This window comes from Trichosurus vulpecula, chromosome 1 (genome assembly GCF_011100635.1).
Source record: "Trichosurus vulpecula isolate mTriVul1 chromosome 1, mTriVul1.pri, whole genome shotgun sequence".
NCBI lineage: Eukaryota > Metazoa > Chordata > Mammalia > Diprotodontia > Phalangeridae > Trichosurus > Trichosurus vulpecula.
Genome location: NC_050573.1, coordinates 477,345,572 through 477,370,824, shown reverse-complemented (window position 1 = coordinate 477,370,824; position 25,253 = coordinate 477,345,572). Strand labels below are relative to the sequence as shown.

Genomic DNA, 25,253 nt, shown 5'->3' with positions numbered 1-25,253 from the left:
CGTCGCCGTCCCTTCCTTTCTTCCTTCTTTTGGCTTTTCATGGGGGAGGGGGAAATACCCCGCAATAAGCAGTCTTGGGGGAAAAGGAGGGAGAAAGCAAATCAGACTTCCCTTTCGTCCTCCTTCCCCCAGTTCCCCCTAACACAGAGGGTAATCCCCTCCCGGGACTTAACTAGGCTTCTGGCCGCCCAGCCTCATTATGCGGTGGGGTGGCGGTTGCCTAGGCGACTGGAGAGCTTGCCCCACCCCCTCTCGCAGCCCCTCCCCCGTCGGCCATCCCAGGCTCCTTCTCCCTCGCCCCCGCCCCCCTCGGCCGCAGGAATGGCAGTTAGCGACAAGGCGCGGTCATTGCCCTGAGCTGCGGCTCCAGCTGGGAGCCAGACCCGGAGCCGAGCCTCGAGTTCTGCGTTCCCGAGGCGGCTCCACTTCCCTTTCTTCCCCGCGGCCCTCTCCCCCCCCCACCCCCGCCCCTCCCTGCGTCACTCGGGACTCATCCACTCCGCGGCCTGTGCCCGCCTCCCCACACCTTGGACAGACCGACGCCGAGCTCGGTTACCGGGCCTCGCCCTCTTCCCCCTCCCCAGCCCCCGGGCTCTGGCTCCTCCGCTCGGTCCACGCGTGTTTAGCCTCGCGCTCCGGGCTGCGACCTCCGCGCGCGAGCCCTCTCCCCGTCCGGCACGGCTCCCACAGCCCGGCGCGACCTCCCTTCATGACACCCGGCTGAGGGTCGGCGATGGAGGGAGATTGTGTCGAGTCGCTGGTGAGTACGCTCTTGTCGAGGAGCCGCTTTCTATGGAAGCCATGGCCGCCCGCGTGCCTGCGGGGAGGAGCGCTCCCACCTCACACCTCCGGCGGGGCGGCCTCGCTGGGGTCGGTTGGTTCGGCCGGGGGAGCCGGGCGGCGGCCGACGCTTCTCTCCGGTGCGCAGCGGGGACCGGGCTCGCCTCGCCCCCGCTCTCCGGCCCCGGCCCTCGCTCCCTCCGCCACACCCTCGGGCGGGGCCGGGCTCGGGTCCCAGCGGCCGAAGCCGGAGTCTCCCTCTCCCGGACCTGGAGAGGACGGAGCCGGCGTAAGGGAGCGAGTCGGAGGGCGGTGCGGGGGCGGGGCCGGGGCCCTTGTTTCCTCAAGGAGCGGACTGGGGGTCTTTTTGTACTCGGGCGCCTTTAAATAAAGAAATCAGTGATGGTTTTGTTTTGTTTGATTTTTTTGTGAGCCACATGAGCCGGGCGGGTTAATTGCAGCAAATGCGGCTGTTGTCGGAGCGCACCTGCCGGCTGTCTGTCTGTCTGTCTGTGAGCTGCTTTGGGGACGTTTGGTGAAGACTCGGGCAAACCCATCGTGTCCGGAGCCCCCCGACAACTCCCCGCCCCCGCCCCAGTCCCCGCCCGGACGTGGCTCGGGCAGGTTTAGCTGCAGAGCCTCTGTGGTGCAGGGTGAAGGTTTTATTAGTGCAGTAGTTCCGGCAGGAGTGCTGGCATTTATAAACCGTAATAACGTCCAACAATTACATGGCTTCTGCTGTGTGCACGCTCCGCGCTGTACAGTTGTATCCCACTTGGGCGTCCCGGGAGCTCTGGGAGTTAGGAGCCGCTATTCACATTTTTCAGATGGGGAAACAGACAAAGTAGATACGATGCAGGGCCTGGAGTCCGGAAGACTCCTCTTCCTGAATTCAAATCTGGCCGCAGACGCCTTAGGCGAGTCATTTAACCTTGTTTGTCTCAGTGTCTTCATCTGTAAAGCGACCTAGGGAAGGAAATGGCAAACCACTAAAGCATCTTTGCCAAGAAAACCCCTAAATGAGGTTCCACTCAGGAACAGTTGGACACGACTGGAAAACGACTTTACAACAACAGCAGCTGAGGAAAGTAAGGCAAACAGGTTAATTGACTAGTTCAGGTTCCGGGCTCCATCCGCTGCTCCACCTAGCTGCCTATTGGGGGATGTCAAATTGAATTAATCGGGAAATGAACAAATTGAGGTAATAACTACATCGCATTTCTTTTCACTCAAGCAGCAGGTTTTATTATAACAGTAATTCGTCCTATCAGATCTGTAATTGGAATATTAAGATTTTTCCCCTTGGATAAGAGTGTTTTGTTATTTGGGATAAGCTACTTAACCTCTCTGGGTCTTAGTTTCCTCATTGGTAAAATGAGGGTGTTTGGACAATGCCCTGATTTTTGTAAGGCGAATAACCTAAGAATGATTTTTACTTTCTTAAATAAAATATTTAAAAATTAAAAACCATTCTTAGCTCACAGGCCTTAGAAATAAAAAGGCAGTGGCTGCATTTGGCCTTTGGCCTGTACTTTGCCTCCTCTTAGATGAAATTTTAAGTTCCCTTCCTGCTTTAAATGTAGGATCTTCTGACCATCATGATACAGAATTCAAATTTACATCACAGACTATCCGTTAGAAAAAATGAAAGGAGTTGAAATATATTTGTATGATATGTGTGATCTATTATAAACTCTAAATATTTTGCCATTTTAAAGTATAAAACGTTTCAAAACATGTTTGAAGAAACCAAAGCAGGTATTATTCATCGAATCCTTTCTGAGGCCTAATTATTCTTCCATACCCCATATTCAATGGGGATGGATTTTATTTAACATCCAGATGGTAGAAAAATACAATACATTGAAAAGTTCTGTTGAAAATCAGGATCCAAGTGATTGTGCTACATTTTAGTTAGTGAATTATCTTGAAAACAAATGTATGCATTAAAATTTTGGGGGTGCATCTTTAAAAACTAAATACTAAGGTGGTTACTAGTGCTAATACTTTAATATTTGAGTGTTACTGATTTTTGTAGTGCTATTGAATCTTAGAATTTTAGAGCCAGAAAGGACCTTAGTGATTAGTCCCAACCTCATTTTACAAGTGAGAAAACTGGCCCAGAAAAGTTAGTTATATGATATAAACTAACCCCAAACTAGTTAATGACAGAACAGAAAACATTAAATAGAACATAGAATCATAGTGTTTGATATTCGAGTTCCTCATGCTACGTGCATATGCAGCATAAGGACAGGATGCTTGTGTAGGGTCACTAAACATTTTGTTGTACTAATAAAGACTTAAAGTGTTACTAATTGTTCTAATGAAAATATGGCCATCATATTTATGAGTCTTTATAATTTTTGTTGCTCTTCCTTTCATTTTTTATAGAATATTTTAAAAATATAGTGGTTTTTATTTAACCCAGGAATACACAACATGTGTAAAACAGTGGACACAGTTCTAGGGCTCAAAGATGTGTAACTGCAGAATTCAGCCATATAAATAGATATAAAGTAAAGGTCCTTAAATATTTTAACGTATCCAGAAAATTGTCATGCTAAGTGTTTGGTAGTCATAGAGATGCTGATTCTAGTGTAAAGAAGAGTGGTTTATTCATAGTGCTGTTCATATTGAATTGGTTCATAATCTCAAGTTTTTCGCAAAAATTTTTAACCTGTTTTTCCTAAAGTCATGCAAATCAGCATTAGTTTTATAGTCAATTGGCAATTTTTTGAATTTAGATTGTGGTATAATCTCTCCCCAATATATTCCTGATAATGTTGCTGATGTTTTACTGCTGTGTACTCAGTCCTTCAACATTACCTGCCTTTTCCCTATTTACCATATTGTGTGCCCTTATACCATGAGTCTGGAGGATGGTAAGTGGCTCATGACAGAGAGGAAGATTCAGATTTGTTTTTTGAAATTGTGTTCCTTGGTGACTTTTCCGGAATATCTTATCTAAATGTGTGTATATGTGTTATGTCTGTCTACAGCTGAGTGCCTTTTTGTCTCTGACTTCTTTTTCTTCCTTCATTTAAGGTTACTATTAAGAATATTGAACGAGAGCTCATCTGCCCAGCATGCAAGGAGCTATTTACCCATCCATTGATCCTTCCCTGTCAGCACAGTATCTGTCATAAATGTGTTAAAGAACTTCTATTTCTGACAATTGATGATTCATTTAATGATGTGGCATCAGAGAGCTCCTGTCAAAGTAGCCCTCGGCTTCGGGTCCAGTCTCCTAGTATGGATAAAATTGACAGAATTAACAGAGCAGGTATGTGCCAGAATATCTGGACGTTTAGCTTCTGTTCTGACATATGTTGAATGCTAACAGATAGGAAATTTGCATTTCATCATATTTAACTATTGTAGCCAAATGAATAATGTAGTTATCAAGGTTTTTTTTTTCTTTAGAATGTAAATTTATACTTGATGAAATGGTAGTTTATCAGAATGCTGTCCATTCATTTAACTCATATTGAGCACCATTTTTTGCAAAGCACTCTACTAAGGTCTTTGGGACAGGTGGTTTATAAAGTTAGGGGCAAATAAATGTATTTATGAGATTTGATCTTTTATGATATTTTCGAAAGTGAAGATAACTTTTACAAGAGAAAATCATAGTTTTTTCATCTTTAAATAAATGCTGAGGAATAAATAGGATCAATTACATAGATGGGTTATTGCTAGTTCTGAAGGCTATTTGAAGCTGTAAAACTTTATTATCATCAATTCTCACTGATCACTTCCTCCTTAATCACATCTTATTTTTATATAAGTATAGGGACTTGACCTGTGATTTCATTGGCATAGGGAATAAACTCCCTCTATTAATGCAGGTTGGTGAGATATCTGCAGCATATAGTTTTAGAGTTGCATAGAGCTCTAAGTACTTACGTGGCTTACCCAAGATCACACAGACTGTATGTAACAAGAGCTGAGACTTGAGCAGAGGTCTTCCTCCTTGCTATATTTTTGCAAGAAAAGTAGTTTGAAAACTTTTGCCATAAGTTTGATCTGTGTATCACTAGTGCATTGATATAGACATAAAATTTTATATCTGGGTATTGTCAAAATTGTGATGAGAGGGGAAATTATCTTAGCTACTTTCAGTATGCATACCACAGTAGAAAAGGAACATTAAACAGTAATCCAATAATTGGTTCATGTTAGGAGGTAGAGTGACTTGTTCTTAGGCTAGTTTAGGTAAGGCCTACAGTCAAGAAATATAGAAGTCCAAAAAGCAGTGATTGCTCTTTTCAGGAAAAATATGAGATACCTGCAGAAATGGAATCACTGTCAGGTTACCTGGCACAGAGGTGTGAGGATTTATAAGGAAGAGGATGCCAGAGGTTCTATATGGACTTGGCAGGTCATCAGTGAATAGAATCCTTTGGGGTAGTGCTTTTCCTTTGAACCTTGCTTGAAGGTTAAGTAGCCAGCATTCTGTCACAGTCCACCCTAACTGCTCTTTGAAGGTTGTTTAGATGAAAATTCTTCACTCCAAAAATTTTAGCAAGAAGGTGCTAATTGCCTTTTGTTAATTGCAAAATAAACAGCTTTCCTATAGAGAATAGTAGCTCTCTTCTTTTGTGTGTCTCCCTGTCAAAAAGGGCTTTTATGTGAAGTATTTTTATGCTTATATTCTTCACCTGGAGCAGCTAAGGTGTGCCAGTGGATAGAGTGCTGGGCCTGGAGTCAGGATGACTCATCTTCCTGAGTTCAAATGTGGCCTCAAGATACTTAGTAGCTGTGTGACCCTGGGCAAGGCTTGTAATTCTGTTTGCCTTAGTTTCCTCATCTGTAAAAGGAGCTGGAGAAGGAGATGGTAGACCACTCCAATATCTTTGCCAAGAAAACCCCAAATGGCGTCATGAAGAGTCGGACACCACTGAAAAATGGCCAAACAACAGAAAGGCCAAATCTGGAGCGTATGTTAGTTAAACAGCAGCAACAACAACGACCTTCACCTACACAGTAACCCTGGGTGGCTTATAAGTGCCCTTATACTATTACAAAACAAAGTGAAGAGTATTTTTAAATTTATTAATGGTTTGAATGCCGCCTGGATTACTGAATATATTCTGCATGTTTTTAAATTCGCCGAACAATAAGTCTGTACAATACACCATGTACTGTGCTAACTGCTAGAGTTATAAGGACAAATAAGGAACATTTACTGCCCTCAGAGCATTTATGACCTAGCAGGGAGTTAAGATTTACACAGGCAAATATAATGCATAAAAGGAAGGTAAATACACCAGAGTAGTACAAGATGTCATGGGCAGTTGGCTGTCATAGTGGATTGAATCAGCTTCAGATACTTTACTAGCTGTGTAACCTTGGGCAGATCACTTAACCTCTGTTTGCCTCAGTTTCTTCACCTGTACAATGGGGATAATAATCCTACCTCTGAAGAGTGTTGTGAGGATCCAATGAGATGATGTTTGTAAAGTGTTTAGCACAGTGCTGGCATGTAGTGGGCACTATATTAGTAGGCACTACAGGTACTGTAATAGTCATTAGATAAAATAATCATACCTTCAAACATTAAAATCAATCAGAATTTCACAGACAAATAGTACTTGAACTAGATATTATCCATTGTATACACTTATTTTATCTTTAAGACTCTTGTAATATGAAGTATTTATATATGTGTATTATAAAATGTAGAGTAGTAAACAGCTGTGTAGATGTTCTTTTCAATGTATCTCTACTTCATTACCAACTTTTTTGCAAGAAGCTACTTTTAATTTTCCTGAATACTTAAGGTAGGATGGTAGACAGTAAGAAAGACTTTGCTGATATAAAAATTAATGACTAGGACTATACTACTGTGCTTTTATTTCTGCTGGGAATTCTTAGAAAAAGTAGAAAAGGGCAGCAGTAGCAGCCACCAATTTGAAGATCTATTAGGCATGACTTAATGATCTACTACTGGTAAATCTTGATAGACTGGTTAGAGGACCCAGATTTTCTGTGACTAAGGAAGTTGGACAGTCTTTAGAGGTTGAAGGAACAGTATATTGAGATACACAAATTTTTTAGTTTACTGTACCAGTTATGATTCTAGTTAGATATTAACACTTTATTTCCTACCTAGATTTATTTTATATAGACCTCTTCTCAGCATATTTAACTTAGCTCTTCAATTTTAAGTTTGTTAACTTTCACTTGTGATTAATATGAATTAACTTAATCATATCTATCTTAAATAGCTTTACTATTTTTCAGAACCTGCCCAACTGCTGTTATGAGTGTTTTTGAACAAAAAGTATATAATTTGGAGTTAAACAGGAAAATTCTGATCATTTAGTGATATAAGTATATGTGCCTTTATGCCAATAATGATTATTTTTAAAGCATGTTGCTTTATATGTGTTATACACTTAAATGTTTAATTGAATTTATGTCTACCTCGTGAAGAGGATTTTAAGTACTAAAGGTAACTTTGCCTTAAATGAATTTTGCATCTCTGTCATCAAGGGGATTGTTTGGAAGACAGCATATAACATTTGTAAAAAAGCGTTTCAATGAATATTACAAATATAGTGCAACAAATGTATTTAACAAATATCTTGTGCTTAGAGGGTTTCAAGTTGTATAGTTGTCATGCGGTGTGCCGACCATGAACAATTAATTGTGTATACCTAGCAGCTTCCTGCAGTAGATATTAGAGGGTCTGTTAAAGTGCTTACTATAATGTAGCCTAAGTATCAGTATTGCTACTAAACTTGTAAAATCTTAGAGTTTGAATAGAATATAGACCAAATAGCTTATAGAATTTTAACCTTGAAAATTATCTAGTCTGATATTTTCCAAATTAATGTGTTCACAGAACATGTTTGGGCCTAAAATTTGTTGATATAACTCACAAATGCTGGCCTGGGAGATATGGAGGTAGATATGAAATAATCCCAGGATAAAGGGGAATTAGGGATATTTTAGAACATAATAGAGGAAGTTATAAAAATTGCAATTATGTAATTATTTTATAGTTATTTATATTTAAAAATTAAAAGGGGAAATTCATGAGCCTTAGATTTTTTTCTTATGAAACCTCATTTCACATCATATGGAATATCAATATTCTGTGGAATATATTTTAGGAAATAAACTGATCTTGTTCAACTCCTTCATTTTACAAATGAGGAAACAGACTTAAAGAGGTTGTTATTTCAAGTCCCTTCAGCCTGGAGGGTCTCTTTAAGAGTTGAGTTCTTATTAGGATAGCCTCTGCATTCCACCCTCCTTCATAGGGGTTCTGTTTCAGGAATAGGGTCCTTGGTACAGTTTGAGTATTTCTAGAGTTTCCTTGGAGTTCTCACCAGCTTTCATCCTTAGTAGGAGACCATATTTAATATGGAGGCCTGTGGCAATCTTAGAACTGCACGTCACACCAACCTTATAGAATTTTCCTGCTACTTTTTTGGTTTTCTATGGATGGCCTGGCCTTAAAGTAACTCACTGAGCTAACTTTACCTTGAGGTAGGCCTTTGGACCATAATCTTTTTTTAAAAAGGCTGCTAAAATCTTACCTATACTATATCTGCATCCACTAGAATAGTTATTTTGCACCTTTAGTGCTCCAGCAGCTAATTCACCAAGTTTTTTGACCATTGATCTTATGATGGGAGATTTGGAACTTTTTTCAAGGAGGTTGAGTGCACTGTCTTCGATAGGTTTGGAAAAATTAGTGGTAGAATTGTGCTCTTAGATGAAGAGGTGGGAAACAAAGGCAAAATGTGTTTAACTTTCAAAGTCTAGTTTTTTCATGGTGATTTATTAGGTAGGTACAATGTTTCATTAATTTTGAAGCTTCTCATTATGGAATACTAATTTATTTTTTTTTCTCTCTAAAACTTGGGTGTCTTTTATGTCTCCTAGGCTTTTTTCCTGTGGGGCAAATGTTTGAAAACTACTTAAAACTTTAAATTGGAAAATTGTAGATATACATATTCATTTCACTGATTCAAATTGAGGGAAAACTAGTTTGAATTAGAAAACATTATTACTGTTGTAGACTGAGCTAAAAAAGTTGATTTTTTCCAAATGGGTTTAGATAGGTCTGTATGGGGATTCCTTAAAATGATTAAATAATGCTGAGCTGTAGTTACATTTCTAAAGTGCTTGGTTTGGATACTTAAAAATAGCTATATAGTCCTACTATAATTTTGTTGATGGTGTGTGTGTGTGTGTGTGACGCATCTGGGTGGGTATTAATATTTTTCTGGCATAGTAGATAGGAAGGCTGGTGTTGGAGCCAGGAAAATCTGGGTTTAAGTCCTGCCCCTGGCAAACAGCTAAACTGGCTTTGTGACCCATTTGACCAATCACTATTCTAGGCCATTCTCTAAAACTGTTGCAGAGAAGGTGCTCCTCGTTAGAAGTTTCCTGTGACAGTTTAAATCACAAGTCTATTTCCTACACCTTGGATTATTTTATTTCATAGATTTAGATCTGCATTAATCATTCAACAAGTATTTATTAAGCACTTGTTATTTGCCAGGCACAGTGTCAGGTGCTGGAAATACAAAGACAGAAAAAAATGGAAATAGTTCTTGCCCTCAACAAGCTTAAATTCTGTTGAGGAAGTCACCATGTACACAAAAAGTTATATATAGAATATATGCAAAATAAATATAAGATTTTTTTGGAGGGAGATTAATAGTAGGGAAGTGATGATCAAAACATTTACTACTCCTTTATCAGTAGGGCATATACTTCAAATTGTCTTTTTTTTTCTAGTATAGGGTTAGATTCACAATGATCTTTCATCCCTTCCCATCTCCTTATTTTCTTTAGTATCATATACACACACATCATACCATTTAGAAAAATAAATGCGTGTATGAATTCCTTCACTGCTTACAAGAGTATTCAATATGTACAATTTAATTTACATAAAACCTTTTTAGTATCTCTTGTACTGCATAAAGCAAAGTTTATGGGAGTGGTGGTAGGTGAGTAGAACACAGGTCTGAGTAGAAATATTGGAGGGAAGGTGGTATATATTTGTGGTGTTAGATGGGGACCTTATAATGGGTTTTCTCTGGGAATAATGAGAACAATAGAATATTTCTCTGAGCAAAGGGTTGCACCCAGTCCATAAGAGGGCATATGTGGGTCCCCACTGGCAGTCTGGAGTGCTATTGGGGGAAGGGATAGACATAGAACCAAAGATTGAAAATAATGTGATGTGACTTAGTGATGTGAAAACCTTAGTTTTTGTTTATAAGGGAGACAGAAAATAAAGCAGAAACAAAGGTATGACCTTTGGAAAACAAAGTAGTAACAATGTTATGACCTTTGGAAAAGGAATAGAGAAATCAGATTCCACTAGGAGATAGAAATAAGAAGTAAAAAGTAAATGAAAATTAAAAACAAAAGTTTGCAACAAGCATATTACATAAGCCTTTGAGGAAGAGTGGGAAGATTTTGAACCACGTACCTTACTTGGCTAGTGAAAAGGAAGGTTGTAAAAGGGGTAGAGAAATAAAAAGAAAAGTTAATAACTAGGCATTTTTCAAAGAACTTGGGATAGGGCAAGTAAATGGAAGCAGGAGAATACATGTATATAATCTTAAAAAAGAGGAAAATCATTTCCAAAATGAACAAGACAAATTCACAGCAAAACAAGAAATAAAATGATCAAGAACGTACTATATACAATTATATGCTTAGCTAAACTAAGATTTTGAAGGAAATGGAAGATTACTTAAATAATATAAATTATGTAAATTAACAGAATGTAACATAGAGATGTTAATCAACCCAATTTCAGAGAATGAAAATGGACAAGAAAATTGTTGGTCTACATGGATTTACAGAGAAGTGCTACACAAATTATTCTGCTTAGTTGAAAAAAGACCCCATTGAGCTCATTTTAATGACACAAGTATAGTTCCAGTACCTAAATCCAGAAGGGATAAAGCAGAGAAAGAAAAATACTAGCTTATATCAGTAATGAATATTTCTGTAAAAATTGTAAATTAACAAAAAAGAGCAACGCATTAAAAATTATTCACTATAACTAAGTTGAAATTATACCAGGGATGCAGTGAAGTTCAACATTAGGGATAAAATTAATAAAATTTATTATATTAAAACTTGAGGCTTTTAAAAAATTTAGTGGTTATTCAAAAAAATTAAAAAGCATAGGTGTAGGCCATTTTCAATATGATAGAAGGTATATATTTTAAAAAACTAGAAGTATTTGTAATAATATACTAGAAGCTTTCTCAATAAATATAGGGAAAGCAAGGCTATGTCCCTTCCCCAATGTTATTTCTCAGTTACAGATGTACTAGTGATAGGAATAAGATGAAAGAAATTAAAGACATGGTCAAGGGTAAAGAGGGACAAAATTATCCCTAGTTGCAGATGTTTTTTTTTTTTTAGAAAACCAGAGAGCATCATCAATGAAGTTGAAACAGTTAATCATTTCAGTAAAGCAAGATACAAAATGAATATACAAAATGGTCAGCATATGTCTATAACATTAGCAAAATCATGAAAAAAAACAAAAAAGGAATTCCTATTCAAAATAACTATAAAATGCATGAAGTATGTGGGAGTCCATTTAACAATTCGTACTTGAGACACAATTATAAGGCATTCTTTTAAGAAATAATTGGAAGAATATTAATTAGTCATAGTTAGGTGTCACCCATTCAATTCAAATGATGCTATTATCTAAATTGATTTAGTAACTTTGCAGAGCTGATAAAATGATAACCGTATTCATTTGGAGGAACAAAAGGCCTAGAGAACCCTAAAGTATTAGAAATAATGAAAAAAAGTGGGAATGAAGGGGAAATTGAACTCATAGAACTGAAGTTGTATTGCCAAATGTTAGTCATTAACTGTTTGGTACTGGTTAAAAAATAGGCAACTAGATCAGTTTAACAGATTAGATAAGAAAGAACCAGAAAAAAAATTAAAAACATAATCCAGTATTATCTAAATTCAGGAATATAAACTACTTGAGGAAGAATTCTCCATTTAAATTGCTAGGAAAAAACTAGAAAGAAATGTGTCTTGCTGGTGTTTACACCAGCATTTTATGTCATGTATTGTATAGTACATTCAAAATGTGTATGTGATATAAAGATATAAAAAGTTACATTATTTTTTTAAAATTGGAGGAAAATGGATGATGCCATCTTTATAACTATGGCTGAGAGAAGAATTCTTAACCAAATGAGGCACAGAGAGGATTACAAAAGATATACTACGTAATTTTGACTAAATGAAGTTGTAAAGCTTTTGTGGGAATATAATCAATACAGCTAAGAAAAGAAGGGAATCTATCATTAAGGAAAAGTCTAATAACCAAGATAAATAGGAAATTAACCAAAATATATAAGGCCAAGAGCCATATCCTAATGGATACATGTTCAAAGTATATGAATAGTTTTCAAAAACATTTCACACCATTAACAGCCATGTGAAGAACTTTTCCCATGTGAAAGAAATGCAGATTTAAACAGTTCTGGAAGTTTGATTTGACTAACCAGCAAATTGGTAATGATTGCAACAGATGGAAATTGTAATATGGGTGGGCCTTTGGGACAAGATTGAGGTGTCTAACTATACAAACAATGACGATTTCTGAAACATAAGATAGCTTGTTAAGTGGTCAGGAGCAGTGTAACTACTATTTGTACAAAGAGATAACACATTTCTTGCTGTTAAATAAAAAATTGCATTGTGCATAGGATATAATTACTGCTTTGTCTTTTGTAAACCAGTTGTGAATCTTCTCTTTGAAATTAAATTCTAAACCAAGCTTCCTTTCTGCTCACTGTTTTATAGCATTACAATGAAAGCCTTTGGGATGGAGAGGTAGAAAAGCAATATTGCTTTATGTGGCTAAGATAGCCTAGTATGTAGATCTAAATTAAATTTTTCTCTTAGTCCACAGTTCCTAAATATCAGTGCTTTAATCTTCAAAACTATTTAGAAAGTGGACAAACAAAATTAAAATTTAAAGGTTAGTGATACTAAATTATTCAAATGAATTCTAACTTTTTTCATAGTTTTAATTTTTCTTGTGGTAGTGGACATATATATATATGTGTGTGTGTGTATATATATATATATATATATATATATATACACATATATATATAAATAATAAGTACATCCTGTGGTAAAAGAAGACAATACATTTTTCATTTTTGTGTGTTAAAAGTAATTTTATACTATAAGCCTTCTTTAATTTTAAGCATGTTAAGTGTAACAGTCATTTAGCAGCTTTAGGGTAAGAATATGGGTCAATGCTTAGGTCTGTTTTCAATTCACTTAAATAATATTTTTAATTTTTATAGTAACAACCTAAGCTTAACTTGTTTTATGTTGAGATAAAAGTTATCTGAGGATCCATTGGTTGGGTACTTTTGTCAGTCACTGTATCAATGAGGCAGAGATAGTTAACTATAGTTTTATTATTATACTTACAGTACAAGCTCAAGAGGCAGTGAGCACAGAGCATTAGCTTCAGTAACCTTATCTAGAATGTGAATACATAAGCAGCATAGAAAAATGGAATTTTACAGAAAGCGGGAGGGAAAGATAAGGGTATACATACATGTCTGGAAACAAGTAGCAAGAGACAAGAGCGCCTGTCAGCTGGTCAAAACCAAAGGTGTGACTTGTTTCCGCCTTTGATTCTGAAAGTGTTGTGACCTTCTAGCTTCCAGAGACAGTGTCTGAAAGCTCAAAATAGAGAGTTCGAAGTGCCCTCCTCTTCTTTTCATAGTGGTGGGAAGAAGTGTGAACCAAAGTTTCTTTCTCAGCCCAATCTTTCTCATATCACAATGGCAGCAAGAAGCCGGAGCCAGAAATCCTCTTGTCACAGATTCTCCCTCCTTTGGTTGAGTATCATATATGTGCATCTCTGACTACAGTTTTATACATCCTATCTCTTTTTTTGCATGATAATTTTTTGTAAGTTTTTTGGAAGGCATTTCCACAGGTAGCTACAAGTATTGGGAAGCATTTAATTCCATGATAAAGCAAAATTAATATAATAACAATTATTAGTATTATAAGACACATTTTATAAAAGTTCCTAAATCCAGTCAAATATTTCTTCATGTTTAATCTCCTCTAGACCTTTCCCTAACTCCCCATTGCAATTCCAGTTCTGGGTAACATTAAGGGTTTAGTTAAACACATATATGCAACATTTATTTAAACAACAAATTTCTTATTCTGTCATCTTGGGATTAACTCTCTACTTCATGAAGTCATCTGCTTCTGGGAAATATTTTCCCTTGGAAATTTGATGTCAGAGGGGTCTATCCTTGATTGCCGTCCAAAAATTGTCCAGCTACATCCACTCAAACTCAGACACATGTATCTCTGAATCAGCATCTCAGTCTTTAACTGTAACTTAAATGTGTGAAGTTTAACTAAGCTTTAAGAAATTTTAAAGACTTAAAGTCTTTAACTTTAAGTAAAAAAAACTGGGGTCTCAGTTGGTAACAGTACCTGGAATGGGTCTTGTCTTCAGGGAGGATTTGCAGAATCATTTCTTCTAGGAGACTGACTTGCCAGGTTCTAAGCCACTTTTAATGCTGCTTATGCCAGCTAGTGATAAGACTTAGGGCATCACAAAACCCAATCACATTGGCCTTCCAGTAAATAGCCAGTTCAGATTTTATAGAATTAATCTTATAAACATCAGAGCTATAGAAAAAGACCAGATTAAGCTATCTATAATTTATCTGAAAGTTTAGAGAGTTTTAGTCTTTACATACTATTTGTTCTTTCATTATTTACCTGAAACCTGCCTGCAGTACACGTGATGCTAGCTATAGCATTGATATAGATAAGGCTGTCTACAGATTACAAAAAGAATCATAAAAAAGAATCCTGGAGGAGATGACTTTGTAAAATAAGTCCTTCTGTCTCTTTGTGTTTTTTTTACATGCGTGTATGTGTGTATTTATATACATATATACACATATATGCAAATATATGTATGTGTGTACATATATGTATATGGAGAGAGGGAAATGTCAACCTTCCATTGAAGAAGAGCTTCCAAAATAAGATACAGTTAAAAAATTAGTAAAAATTTAGCTGCAATATTAAAATTCATTCCTTGTTACTAGTGTTTTTCCCGTGATATCCCATTTGGAAAACTGGATTTTAATCAAGCAATGAGGCCACACTGAAGACTTTAAAAAATTTTTTTATATCCATTTAACCATCTTCGATATACTGAAATGCTTTGGACAACCAGTCTATTTAATGTATATGTTTGAACAAATTGAGACAAACCTTTCTAAAGCTAAGTGATTTAGGATTTTGTGACTATAAAAAAGTATTGTTTTGAACAATATAAGTTGGATTGTTCAATATAGATCCACCAGTTTTGTATGAAGTATAGCCACATGTGCTAAGAGAAGAAGAGGAAGTGATCTTTGGCCATTTACTTAGGGTGAGCAGCAACTTCTAATGAGTGATTAATAGAGAATTTACTTTTATGTATCCCCTTAGACTGGTAAACTACTGAATTTTTTGTTTTTATTTGTAAAACCATAAGAATATATTTCTTGCAGAGAATAATATTGATTGAAGCACCTTGGTTTTTCTAGTGTCAAGTTAATGCTTTAAAAATCTGTTTGAACTCTTCCTGACCTTTTATGTTATGATAAGTGACTCTATTACTGGTTATCTTGGAGACCACAAGTATTTCCCTTCTCTTTTCCCAATGTATATATATATATTTATTGTATGTACCTCTCAAGTACTGTAGTTTAAGTTGTTTTGGGAAGGAGAACGGGTAACATTTTTTCCTCTTTTATCTTTTCATTCATAGAAAATCATGTTTAAAAGTTTCTTGATAACTAATGAAGACAATTCTATATGTGAAAGCCTAAATCCAACTTGTGACATTATAAACAATTACTAAAACATATCCAAAGCCTGTGTACTTAGGCAATTGTGTGGATAGGTATCTGTGGATATTCAGATGAACTTGAAAGAAGTTCAGTAGTTCCCTATTACCTGTAGGATAAAATTTGAAATGTATTTTTTTAGAACCATCATCTTTATTTGGACTTTTCCATTGTTTTTCACTGGCACAACAGCTGAAGTTCCCAGGCTACTAATACAATTATTTTTGTCATGAGTTCCTTAAGTTTATTCCTTTACCCATTGGAAAACACTTGAAAGCCAATCACATACATTCTAGATCTCAAGTGGAAGCAGTCTAATCTTGTTGTTTTCCAAAGTGAAGTTTACTTAATCCATTAAAAATTAAAACTTTTACATCTTTATCATATCACATCTTTATTATACCCCACCTTTGAGGATATATGTTATCCTCATCATTCTGAATAGATGTAATACTGTATGGACCTAATCATATATATTAATCTGTAACTATTAAGCTAGTAAGTAAGGAGACAGCAGGTCTAAAAACTGATTTTTTTCCCATGTCACCTAGATAAGGAATTTTAGACAAGTAATGGTCACAAATGCAGAACAGTAAGATCAAAGCAATAGGGTCTTTTATATTTGCATCCCATGATAGTGACTCAGAGATATTTGATGAAAGTAAACAATAAGATCCATTTTCAAGCATTGCAAATTTCCTGCCACGATCAGAAAATTTTCCTATGAATGCAGGAAGGACATGGTTATAACAAAATGAGGACTGCTTCCTCAGACCTAATCCTAAAGTCTAGACTGACCTATGACTGGCATGCCAGAACAAAATTCCCTTAACTTTTTGATTTCAGGTAAACATCATATATACTCTTTGAAATAACCAGTCATGCAACAGAGTTCCACAGGCTCAAAAACAATCAGGTAGGAAACATTCCTGTTCAGAAAGAAAATACCACAGTAGGGAAACTGAGTCAAGAGAATCCTGCTGTTACCTTTGTTAGGCTGTCTTCTCAACCTTCCCAGATACTTAACAACTATCGGTAGCATTTCTTATATCACACACCTTTTCAGTAGCTCATGGCATTTCCCTTGAATGGTGGCTTACTGGCTTGACAATAATTTGAATAGTTATTCCTGAATTCAGAACTTTTCTTATACAATATTAAGAGCAAATAAAATTACATTTCTACCTCATGTAGCAAATTCTTCTTCTTACAGTTTAGAGCAGGGAATAGTTGATAGTAACAGTACATAATAAATAATGAACATTTATCTTCAGTACTTACTAAGTACATATAATACATTTCCAAAAGAATTGTCATCATTTTACTTCTCTAGTTTAAACACATCCTGATGTAAAAATTAATCATCCGAAATTAAGAAAAAATCATATTCTGGAGTTTTATATGTAAAGAGAATATATGATAGTTCACTTATATCCCTGAAAGATAATAGCTTCTCTTAGCCTGGATATTTTAAAGCATTTCACAGTAACCCCATGATAAAAAAAAAGAAAAATCGCTTAAACTGGAATTTGTTGGTTCAAGATGTAATTTTAACACATACTATTCTAGGTGCAATTTCATAACTTTAGTCAGTAGTCAGATAATTCATCATATAAATCACTTTTATACTACAAGCAGTTATGTAAGTTATCTGACATATAGCTGACATTTCCTCCTTGTTGGGGAAGGGAATCCCAGTTTCTTGATAAACAGATTCATTATTTTAGAATGTATAAGACTTACCTTAGTCACATGCATTCTTATAGCTTCTCCTTTCACAGAACTGATAAAATTTTATGACCTTGCCAAGATGAAAGATCTAGAGAACCTGTCAAATCCCTAAAGAACTTTGCAGATAATGAGAATTTATAAGGTCTTTGGTACTTTTCCCAGCATTAATTGTTATTACTCATTTTAAGGCAAAATATGCCCAAGTAAATATTTAAGACAGTGTTTTTAACCATAAATCTAGTAAGTGGCAGCTCAGATTCCAAATTTTACATCATTCAGATCAAAACAGGAATTAATCTTCTAATGATATGCATCACACTATTAACGGCATTTCTTATACCATGGTTTCTCCAAAATCAAAATGCAAGAGGATTACAAGCAAAATATTAACACAAAAGTATCATGGATTTTTAAAAACATAACACAGTAGTGACAGTTAAATAATATTAATCCAATTGAATATATGTCTGAATTCTTTTTAAAAAAATCATTTCATTTTCTATCAGTTGGATCAGGGAAAATTAAAAGTTTTGCGTTTAATTGGTATTAAGTAAACTTGTGCTAATTTGCAAAGGAGAGATTCAGTGAAGGAAACCAGTTCTAAGGCTAGGCTTGGGATACGTTTGGGAAAAATCATGAGGGACTGAGAAAGTAGTGAAGGTAAGTGAAGACCAACAGAGAGTAATTTTGATCCATTTACATTTATAATTCTTATTCTTACAGTCTCTAAACGTTTAGCCTTAATGCCAAATTTTAAGTGTATTTTCCATCAGGGTCTTATTTACTTAAAGAGGGTCAAATATCACAGTTGTCTTAATAGGAAAAACACATCTCACTTTAAATGAGGCTGCATTACAATTTTGTTTAGGATAAACTCAAATCAAATCTAGGTCTGTAGTTACAGATGTTACTATACAGAATCTCAATTTTACCAAGATCCATTCACTGCTAGCATTTCATATTATATCACTACTACCTACAGTAGGTCTACTGCAAAAAATTAATATGATAGTGTTGCATTCTCATCTCCCATCTTTGGGGGTCTGTTTCCTGAAACATGAATATTGTAAACATAACCTCTGTTACATTGTAATGAAATAATATGAATGTATATTTCAAGGACAGAATTTTAGCCTGTCATATTCAAATAATTTCATGCTGCAAATTTACTTCTATATTCTTCCCTTGGTAGATGTTGTATCTAGAAAAATACTGTGAATTTAAATCATACTGCATGATTCCAGCTATTTTTCCACATTAACAAGAATATCAGAATTGATGAAATCTCACATCATGAAAAATCTCACAACAAATTCTAACAAGCATTTCTGCAAATAGTTTGCAAATTTATAGGCATGGAAATCTTCCCACACCCCTCTTATCTATATGAAGTCCAACAACTCCTCAAACCTCTCTTTTTACACTTTGATTTAATATATCACTACTTCCTTGGTCCGTCATGATTTTTCCTAATCATATCCCAAGCCTATCCTCAGAACTGGTTTTCTTCATTGAATCTTTCATTTACAAATTAGCACGTTTTATTATACAATATTAAGTAATTGTAAAACTTTTACTTTTCCCTGATCAAAATTGAAATTTCAAGGTTTACAGATAGCTTCTCATTTTGTCAGGTAAAACTTTTCCTATTCAGATCTTTAAGAGCTTGCAAATGCAGAGTCTATTCTAATTCCTCTTAGATGCTTTTAATTTACCTAGGCAATCAATTTCTATTAAATCATTCACAGAAGAAACACAGAGGTATGGTAAAGCATTCTTAAAATTAAATTTTACTTAATTTAAAACATTTGCTTCCTGATTTAAACAAGCAGCTTCTTTCTCACATAGAGAGAAGAGTTAATGACAAGTGGTTCTTAAGTACCAAATAAGACTTAAAAGCTGCAAAATGATGTTTCTTCTCTGCTTTTGGACTTCACTGGAGATACATTTTTTAATTGGCATCAGTTCTGTTTATTCTCTAGTTGATAAAATCACTCCCTTTCTCATGTACTAAAACAATAAATCTGTTACTCTCTAGGAAAGGAGCATGATAGAGGGGTGTATTGTTTATGTGGGAAAGTCCTAAATGTTTTTGCAGACTGAAAAACCTGATAGGATATTTCAGCATTTATAAAAACATTCAGATCACATTTCCATCTTATTTTGGAGATACGCACCAAATATGCATTTCACAAATTCAGTCTTGAATTTATAATGCTATAAATTTCTTCAAATTGGGAAAGGATCTTCTTCTCATTCCCAACATGACCAGAATTAGGAACACAAAGAAGAGATTATGTCTTTTAAAGCTTTGAAACTCTTTTAAAAATTATTTAATTTTACGTTCTTCTCTTTTAAACTTCTGAATTCCAAATTAGCCCCCTTCCTCTCACCACTCTGTTACACAATGAAAGCAAGCAACATGATATCAATTATACATGTGAAATTATGTAAAACATATTTCCTATTACCTATATTTCCAAAAAAGCAAGAATAAAGAAAGTGAGACAGTTAAACTTCAGTTGGCACTCAGAGTTTGTCAGTTCTCTCCCTGGAGGAGGACAGCATTTTTTCATCATGAGCCCTTTGGAATTGTCATGGATCATTGTATTGATTAGAGTAGCCAAGTCTTTCATAGCTGATCATTATAGTTCAGCATTGCTATTACTATGCACAATGACCTCCTGGTTCTTCTTAGGAATTACATGTATCATCTTCCCATTTAACTTTTTTGGGATTCTTTTGATTACTCTTTTCGTGTTTACCTTTTTATGCTTCTTTTGAGTCTTGTATTTGAAAATCAAATTTTCTATTTAGCTCTGGTCTTTTTATCAGGAATGCGTGAAAGTCCTCTATTTCATTAAATATCCATTTTTCCCCCTGAAGGATTATACTTATTTTTGCTGGGTAGGTGATTCTTGGTTGTAATCTTAGCTCCTTTGCCTTCTTGAATATCTTATTCCAAGCTCTCTACTCCTTTAACATGGAAGACACTAAATCTTCTACAATCCTGACTGTGGCTCTACAATATTGGAATTGTTCCTTTCTGGTTACTTGAAATATTTTCTCTTTTGACCTGTAAGCTCTGGAATTTGACTGTAATATTCCTTGGAGTTTTAATTTTGGGATCTCTTTCAGGAAGTGATGAGTGGATTCTTTGAATTTCTTTTTTACCCTATGTATTTAAAGGTATTGGTAAAGTTTTTATTGATAGTTTCTTGAAATATGATATCTGGAGTCTTACTCTGATCATGGCCTTCAGGTAGTCCAATAATTATTAAATTGTCTCTCCTCTATTTTCCAGGTGAGTTGTTTTTCTGATGAGGTATTTCACATGTTCTTCTATTTTTTCTTTCTTTTATTGTTTCTTGATGTCTCATTAGTTTCCAATTGCTCAGTTCTATTTTTGATGGAATTAATTTTCTTCAGTGAGCTTTTATACCTCCTTTTTCATTTGGCCTATTTGGCTTTTTTAAGGAGTTCTTTAGTGAATTTTTGTGCCTCTTTTATCATTAAGCCAATTCTCTTTTGTTACATTTTAAGTTCTGAACTGTCTCCCTCTCTCTCCCTCCTCACCCTACACTAGAGAAGGCTACCATCTGACATACATACATATGTGTGTATATGTAAAACCATACTATGCATGCTTTTATTTATAGATTCTTTCTCTGGAGATGAATTCCATCTTCCTTCATAGGTTCTTTGTATTTGATTTGAATGTTTATAATACTCAGCTTAGTTATTCACAATTATTCTTCCAATAGTATTGCTGTTACTATATATGATGCTTTCTTGCTTCTGTTCATTTCACTCTTCATTATTTCATGCAAATCTTTCCGTGTTTTTCTAAAATCAACTTGCTCATCATTTCTTATCTCATTTCTTTTCCAAATTATTCCTCTATCACTCTTCTCTCTTTTTTTAACTCTTCCAGGGATTCTTGTTGTGCTTGTGTCCAATTACCATTTTTCTTTGAGGCTTTTTTGGTAGCTCTTTTCATATTGTTATTGTCTTCTTCTGAGTTTGTGTTTTGATCTTCCATGTTACCACAGTAACTTTTTAAGGTCAGGTTATTTCCTTTCTTTCTTTTTTGTTCATTTTCTAGCCTATTTCTTGACTTTTAATTTTATGTTAAAGTTGGGCTCAGCTCACCTAGGGTTGTTGAGGCACTGTTCCAGGTTTCAGGCTTTTTTTTCTGCTATAGTTTTCAGGACTATTTCTGGGGCTCTGCAAGTTTGGGGTGCTTCCAAGGTGGTGTGAGATCCTGGGAGAGGTATGGTTACTGCTATCCTGGTCTCTACCAAGGAAGGGCCCCTGATCACTGCTGTTCCACATGCGAGTGCTCCTGTTTTTCTTAGAACTGTGACCAGGGCCTCACCTGCCTTGTGATCAACCCCTAGCACTCTTTTCTGCCATGGAACTATGACCCAGAGCTGTGTATGGGCAATAGAGTTGCCAATCAATGCCTGCTGTACCCAGTGCCAGCAAAGGGTCCCCTGTAATCTCTTTATGACCTCTTGTCTTGACTCTCTTACCGTCTCTGGGCTAAGAGCTCCCAAAGCTGCTCCTGTGGCTGCTATTAGCACTGTCATATGTGTGTGGGCTCTGAACAGGCCTCCACTTTGGTGACACAGATTTCTGATCTCTCATGTTTTTTTGGGACAGAAAAATACCTTACTCTGACTTTTTGTTGACTCTGCTATTCCAAAATTTCTAAAAGTTATTTGGAGAGGAATATTGGGAGAGTTCAGCTGGGTGGCTGTCCCTAATCCTCCATCTTTAGCTTTGAAACTCTTGGCAAAAAAGATTCCCACTTTTTTCCTGCCTGTTCTAAAAATGTATCCCCCATTGAAAGTTTAATGAAAGGGTCATTAGAAGTCCCTGTTTATTGAGAAGTATCAGTATTGCAATTACAGATGTTAGGGAGAGCTGATTTGGGTATGAAGCTTCAACAATTAACCTAAGCATATACAATATTTCAAAATCAGAAGATCCTCCCTGAGGTCAAGGATGATGTATTTCAGCTATTACCACAGTCTATACGTTTTTTTTTTTTACAGAGTTTAGCTAGACCAGAATTCCCATATAAGGAATATATTCAACCAGGAATAATTTTGTTCTCCAGTCTATAGGCAGTTGCCACAAACCAGACCAGAATTATTGGAATCCGAGGAATTCCCTGATGATCTCCGACGACACAAGGTAGAATTGAGGTTTATGTCAGATTTATAATCTTAGGTTCCCTTAGGTTATGATAGGTTCGCTCCCCACTGCTGACTGATTTTCCTGAGTTCTAAACCAGACCAGATGGGGAAGGTAGCTAAGACAGTACAGTAATTATACACAGTAAAGAACCAAATATGCAAAATACTAACCTGTCTCTGCAATATTTCCTTTTCATCTCAAGATAAAATCTACCTGTGGTAGAGGGTTACTAGTCTGGAAAACTTTTTCTTGGTTGACCTAATTTCTCCCATCTGGGATTGCTAATAAATAAAAATTATCCAAAGGGCCACTGATTAGATACTTTTGTACCAATCACCAGTTAAGAATGCAGAGATAGTTAACTTCAGTTTTATTATTATGCTCACAGTGTAAGCTCAACTGATTATATACAAGAGTCAGTGAGCCCAGAGTATCAATTTCAACAACCTTATCTAGAATGTGAATGCATAAACAGCATAGAAAAATGGAGCTTTGCAGAAAGCAGGAGGGAAAGGTAAGGGCATACATGTCTGGAAACAAATAGCATAAGGGGAAAGATAAGAGCACCTGCCAGCTGGTCAAAACTGGAGGTGTGACTTGTTTCCCAACTTTGATTCTGCAGGTGTTGTGACTTAGCTTTCAGGAACAATGTCTAGAAGCTCAAAATAGAGAGTAGGGCAGTGTCCTTTTCTTCTTCTCATAGTGGTGGGAAGAAGTATGAACAAGAATTTCTTTCCCATGACAATCTTTCTCATCATAGTGGCAGCAAGAAGCCCAAGCCAGAAATTCTCTTTTCACTGTGTATATAATGTACAATAAGATAAAATATTAACCTTATTATATTAATTAATTAATTATTAATTAATGTTAATTAACCTTATAATATTAATCTTCAGTATAGACACTTAATTTGTTTTAAATTGAATTAATTTCTTAGTGTCCAAATTATTGTTTTATCTGTTAAAATTGGGCAAAAGAGTATTACATGTCTTAATTTCAACAAAACTTTATTGTCTTTTGTGTCTCGTCAGCTCATTTGTGCAATGTGCACAAATGAAAATGAAAAATGAGTAGTCACTGCCCTTAAGGAACTTAATCTAGTAGAGGGGATTAATAACTCACTTTTACAATACTGCTTTGAGGTTTCTTATGAAGAATATAAAATGAAGTTTATGTTACCATAGTAATTTCTAAAGGGAAATAGTGGAAATGTCTACAGTAGAATTATTACTCTCTTGTTCCTTCCATATTGTTTTTGGTCTAGATATCATTTATTTTGGTTGTTCACTATATCATTAGTAGAAGACGTTACAGATATTCATAGTAAAACTCCCTTAAAGCCAAATTAGGAAAGAAAGTTAGAATGCATGTCTATGTGTCTCTCTCTGTGTGTGTATGTGTATAATTTCTTGATTGATTTATTGCCTTATTTTATTGGAACTATTTCCATAATGCTTTTAGATCTATGCTGCTGCTTTTAGGGTCCTGAACACATGATGTAGTATGCTTATTTTTATTTCTGAATTATTAAATATATAGTAGAAATAAGATTGCTAAAATAAATTATTATGATGGAAAATTATTTTCAAAAATTTAAATGATATTTAGAAAACTATTGAAAATGTTTAAGTCAGAGTTACCTAAGAAGTTATCTCTATATCTTGATCAAACATGTTTTTCACTTATAGACTAATGCTTTAAACATTTTTCTCAAGTAAGCCATTTTGTTCTATAAATATTTGTTTTGTGCTATAATCTTTAATTTTGGGTTTCAAAAATTAGACATAATAAGAGAGGCTTATGGAAAAGGAATGATATACATTTATAACAAATTGTTACTTTTTTGAACATGAAGTGAAATAAAACCATGGTGTCCTGAATGCGTATGTTGTTTAAAGTATGATTTCATTATCATAATTTTTTTCCAATTTTTTAACAATCAAAACTTTCAGCTTTAACAAGTAATAATTTTAAAGCTATTCATTTTTGAACAGTTATCCATTTTATTTTCATATGTGATCTACTCTACATGGTAAAACTGTGAAACTAGAAATATGTTTCTTGTTTCATTCCTTGAAACTGAACCACCACACCATAAATCATATTTTCACTGTTGTGTTTTAAAGCTTGCATTTATTATTTGTTTTATTAATCTGATTATTAATTCATGAGTTAATGCCTTTTTCTGCCTTTAACATTTTAGATTTTTTTCACGTTTTAAAAAAGTTGCCATCATTTTGAAATAACATCAATTAAATTATCAATATGTATTTATATAATTTTATTTATATAAACTATTTCAATACAATTGGTTTCCTTTGTAATTCTATATATTTTATTTTATGTAGTTAAAATCATTATTCTGAGAAAGAGTCCATAGCTTCATCAAACTGCCAAAAGGGGTCCATGGCCCAAAAAGCCCTTAGAAACTCTAATTTTAGAACAACTCTTCTCCTACCTCCTTATTTTTACAGATGAGAAAACCAAAACCCAGAGATGTCAAGTATCTTGCTCAGTGTCAAAGCTTAGAAAATCTGGGATTCAAAGCCAAATTCTGACTCCAAATCCAGACCTCTTTCCATTAATATTGTTCCTATTAAATGTTGGGAA

At 35.4% G+C, this 25,253-nt stretch overlaps 1 protein-coding gene across 3 annotated transcripts in view; it reads left to right on the top strand.

Annotated features, from left to right (window-relative positions):
• The first annotated feature begins 275 nt into the window (after window positions 1–275).
• Window positions 276–25,253, top strand: part of TRIM36 (tripartite motif containing 36) — a 64,016-nt gene continuing 39,038 nt past the window's right edge. The window contains exons 1-2 of one of the 3 annotated variants that reach the window (XM_036741506.1): window positions 276–760; window positions 3,829–4,066. In XM_036741506.1, the coding sequence (XP_036597401.1) occupies window positions 734–760; window positions 3,829–4,066 (265 nt within the window). In that variant the 5' untranslated portion in view covers window positions 276–733. Of the gene's footprint in view, window positions 761–1,971; window positions 1,982–3,828; window positions 4,067–25,253 lie in introns of those variants that run through there. The other 2 variants (XM_036741505.1, XM_036741507.1) reach the window with 2 other exon arrangements.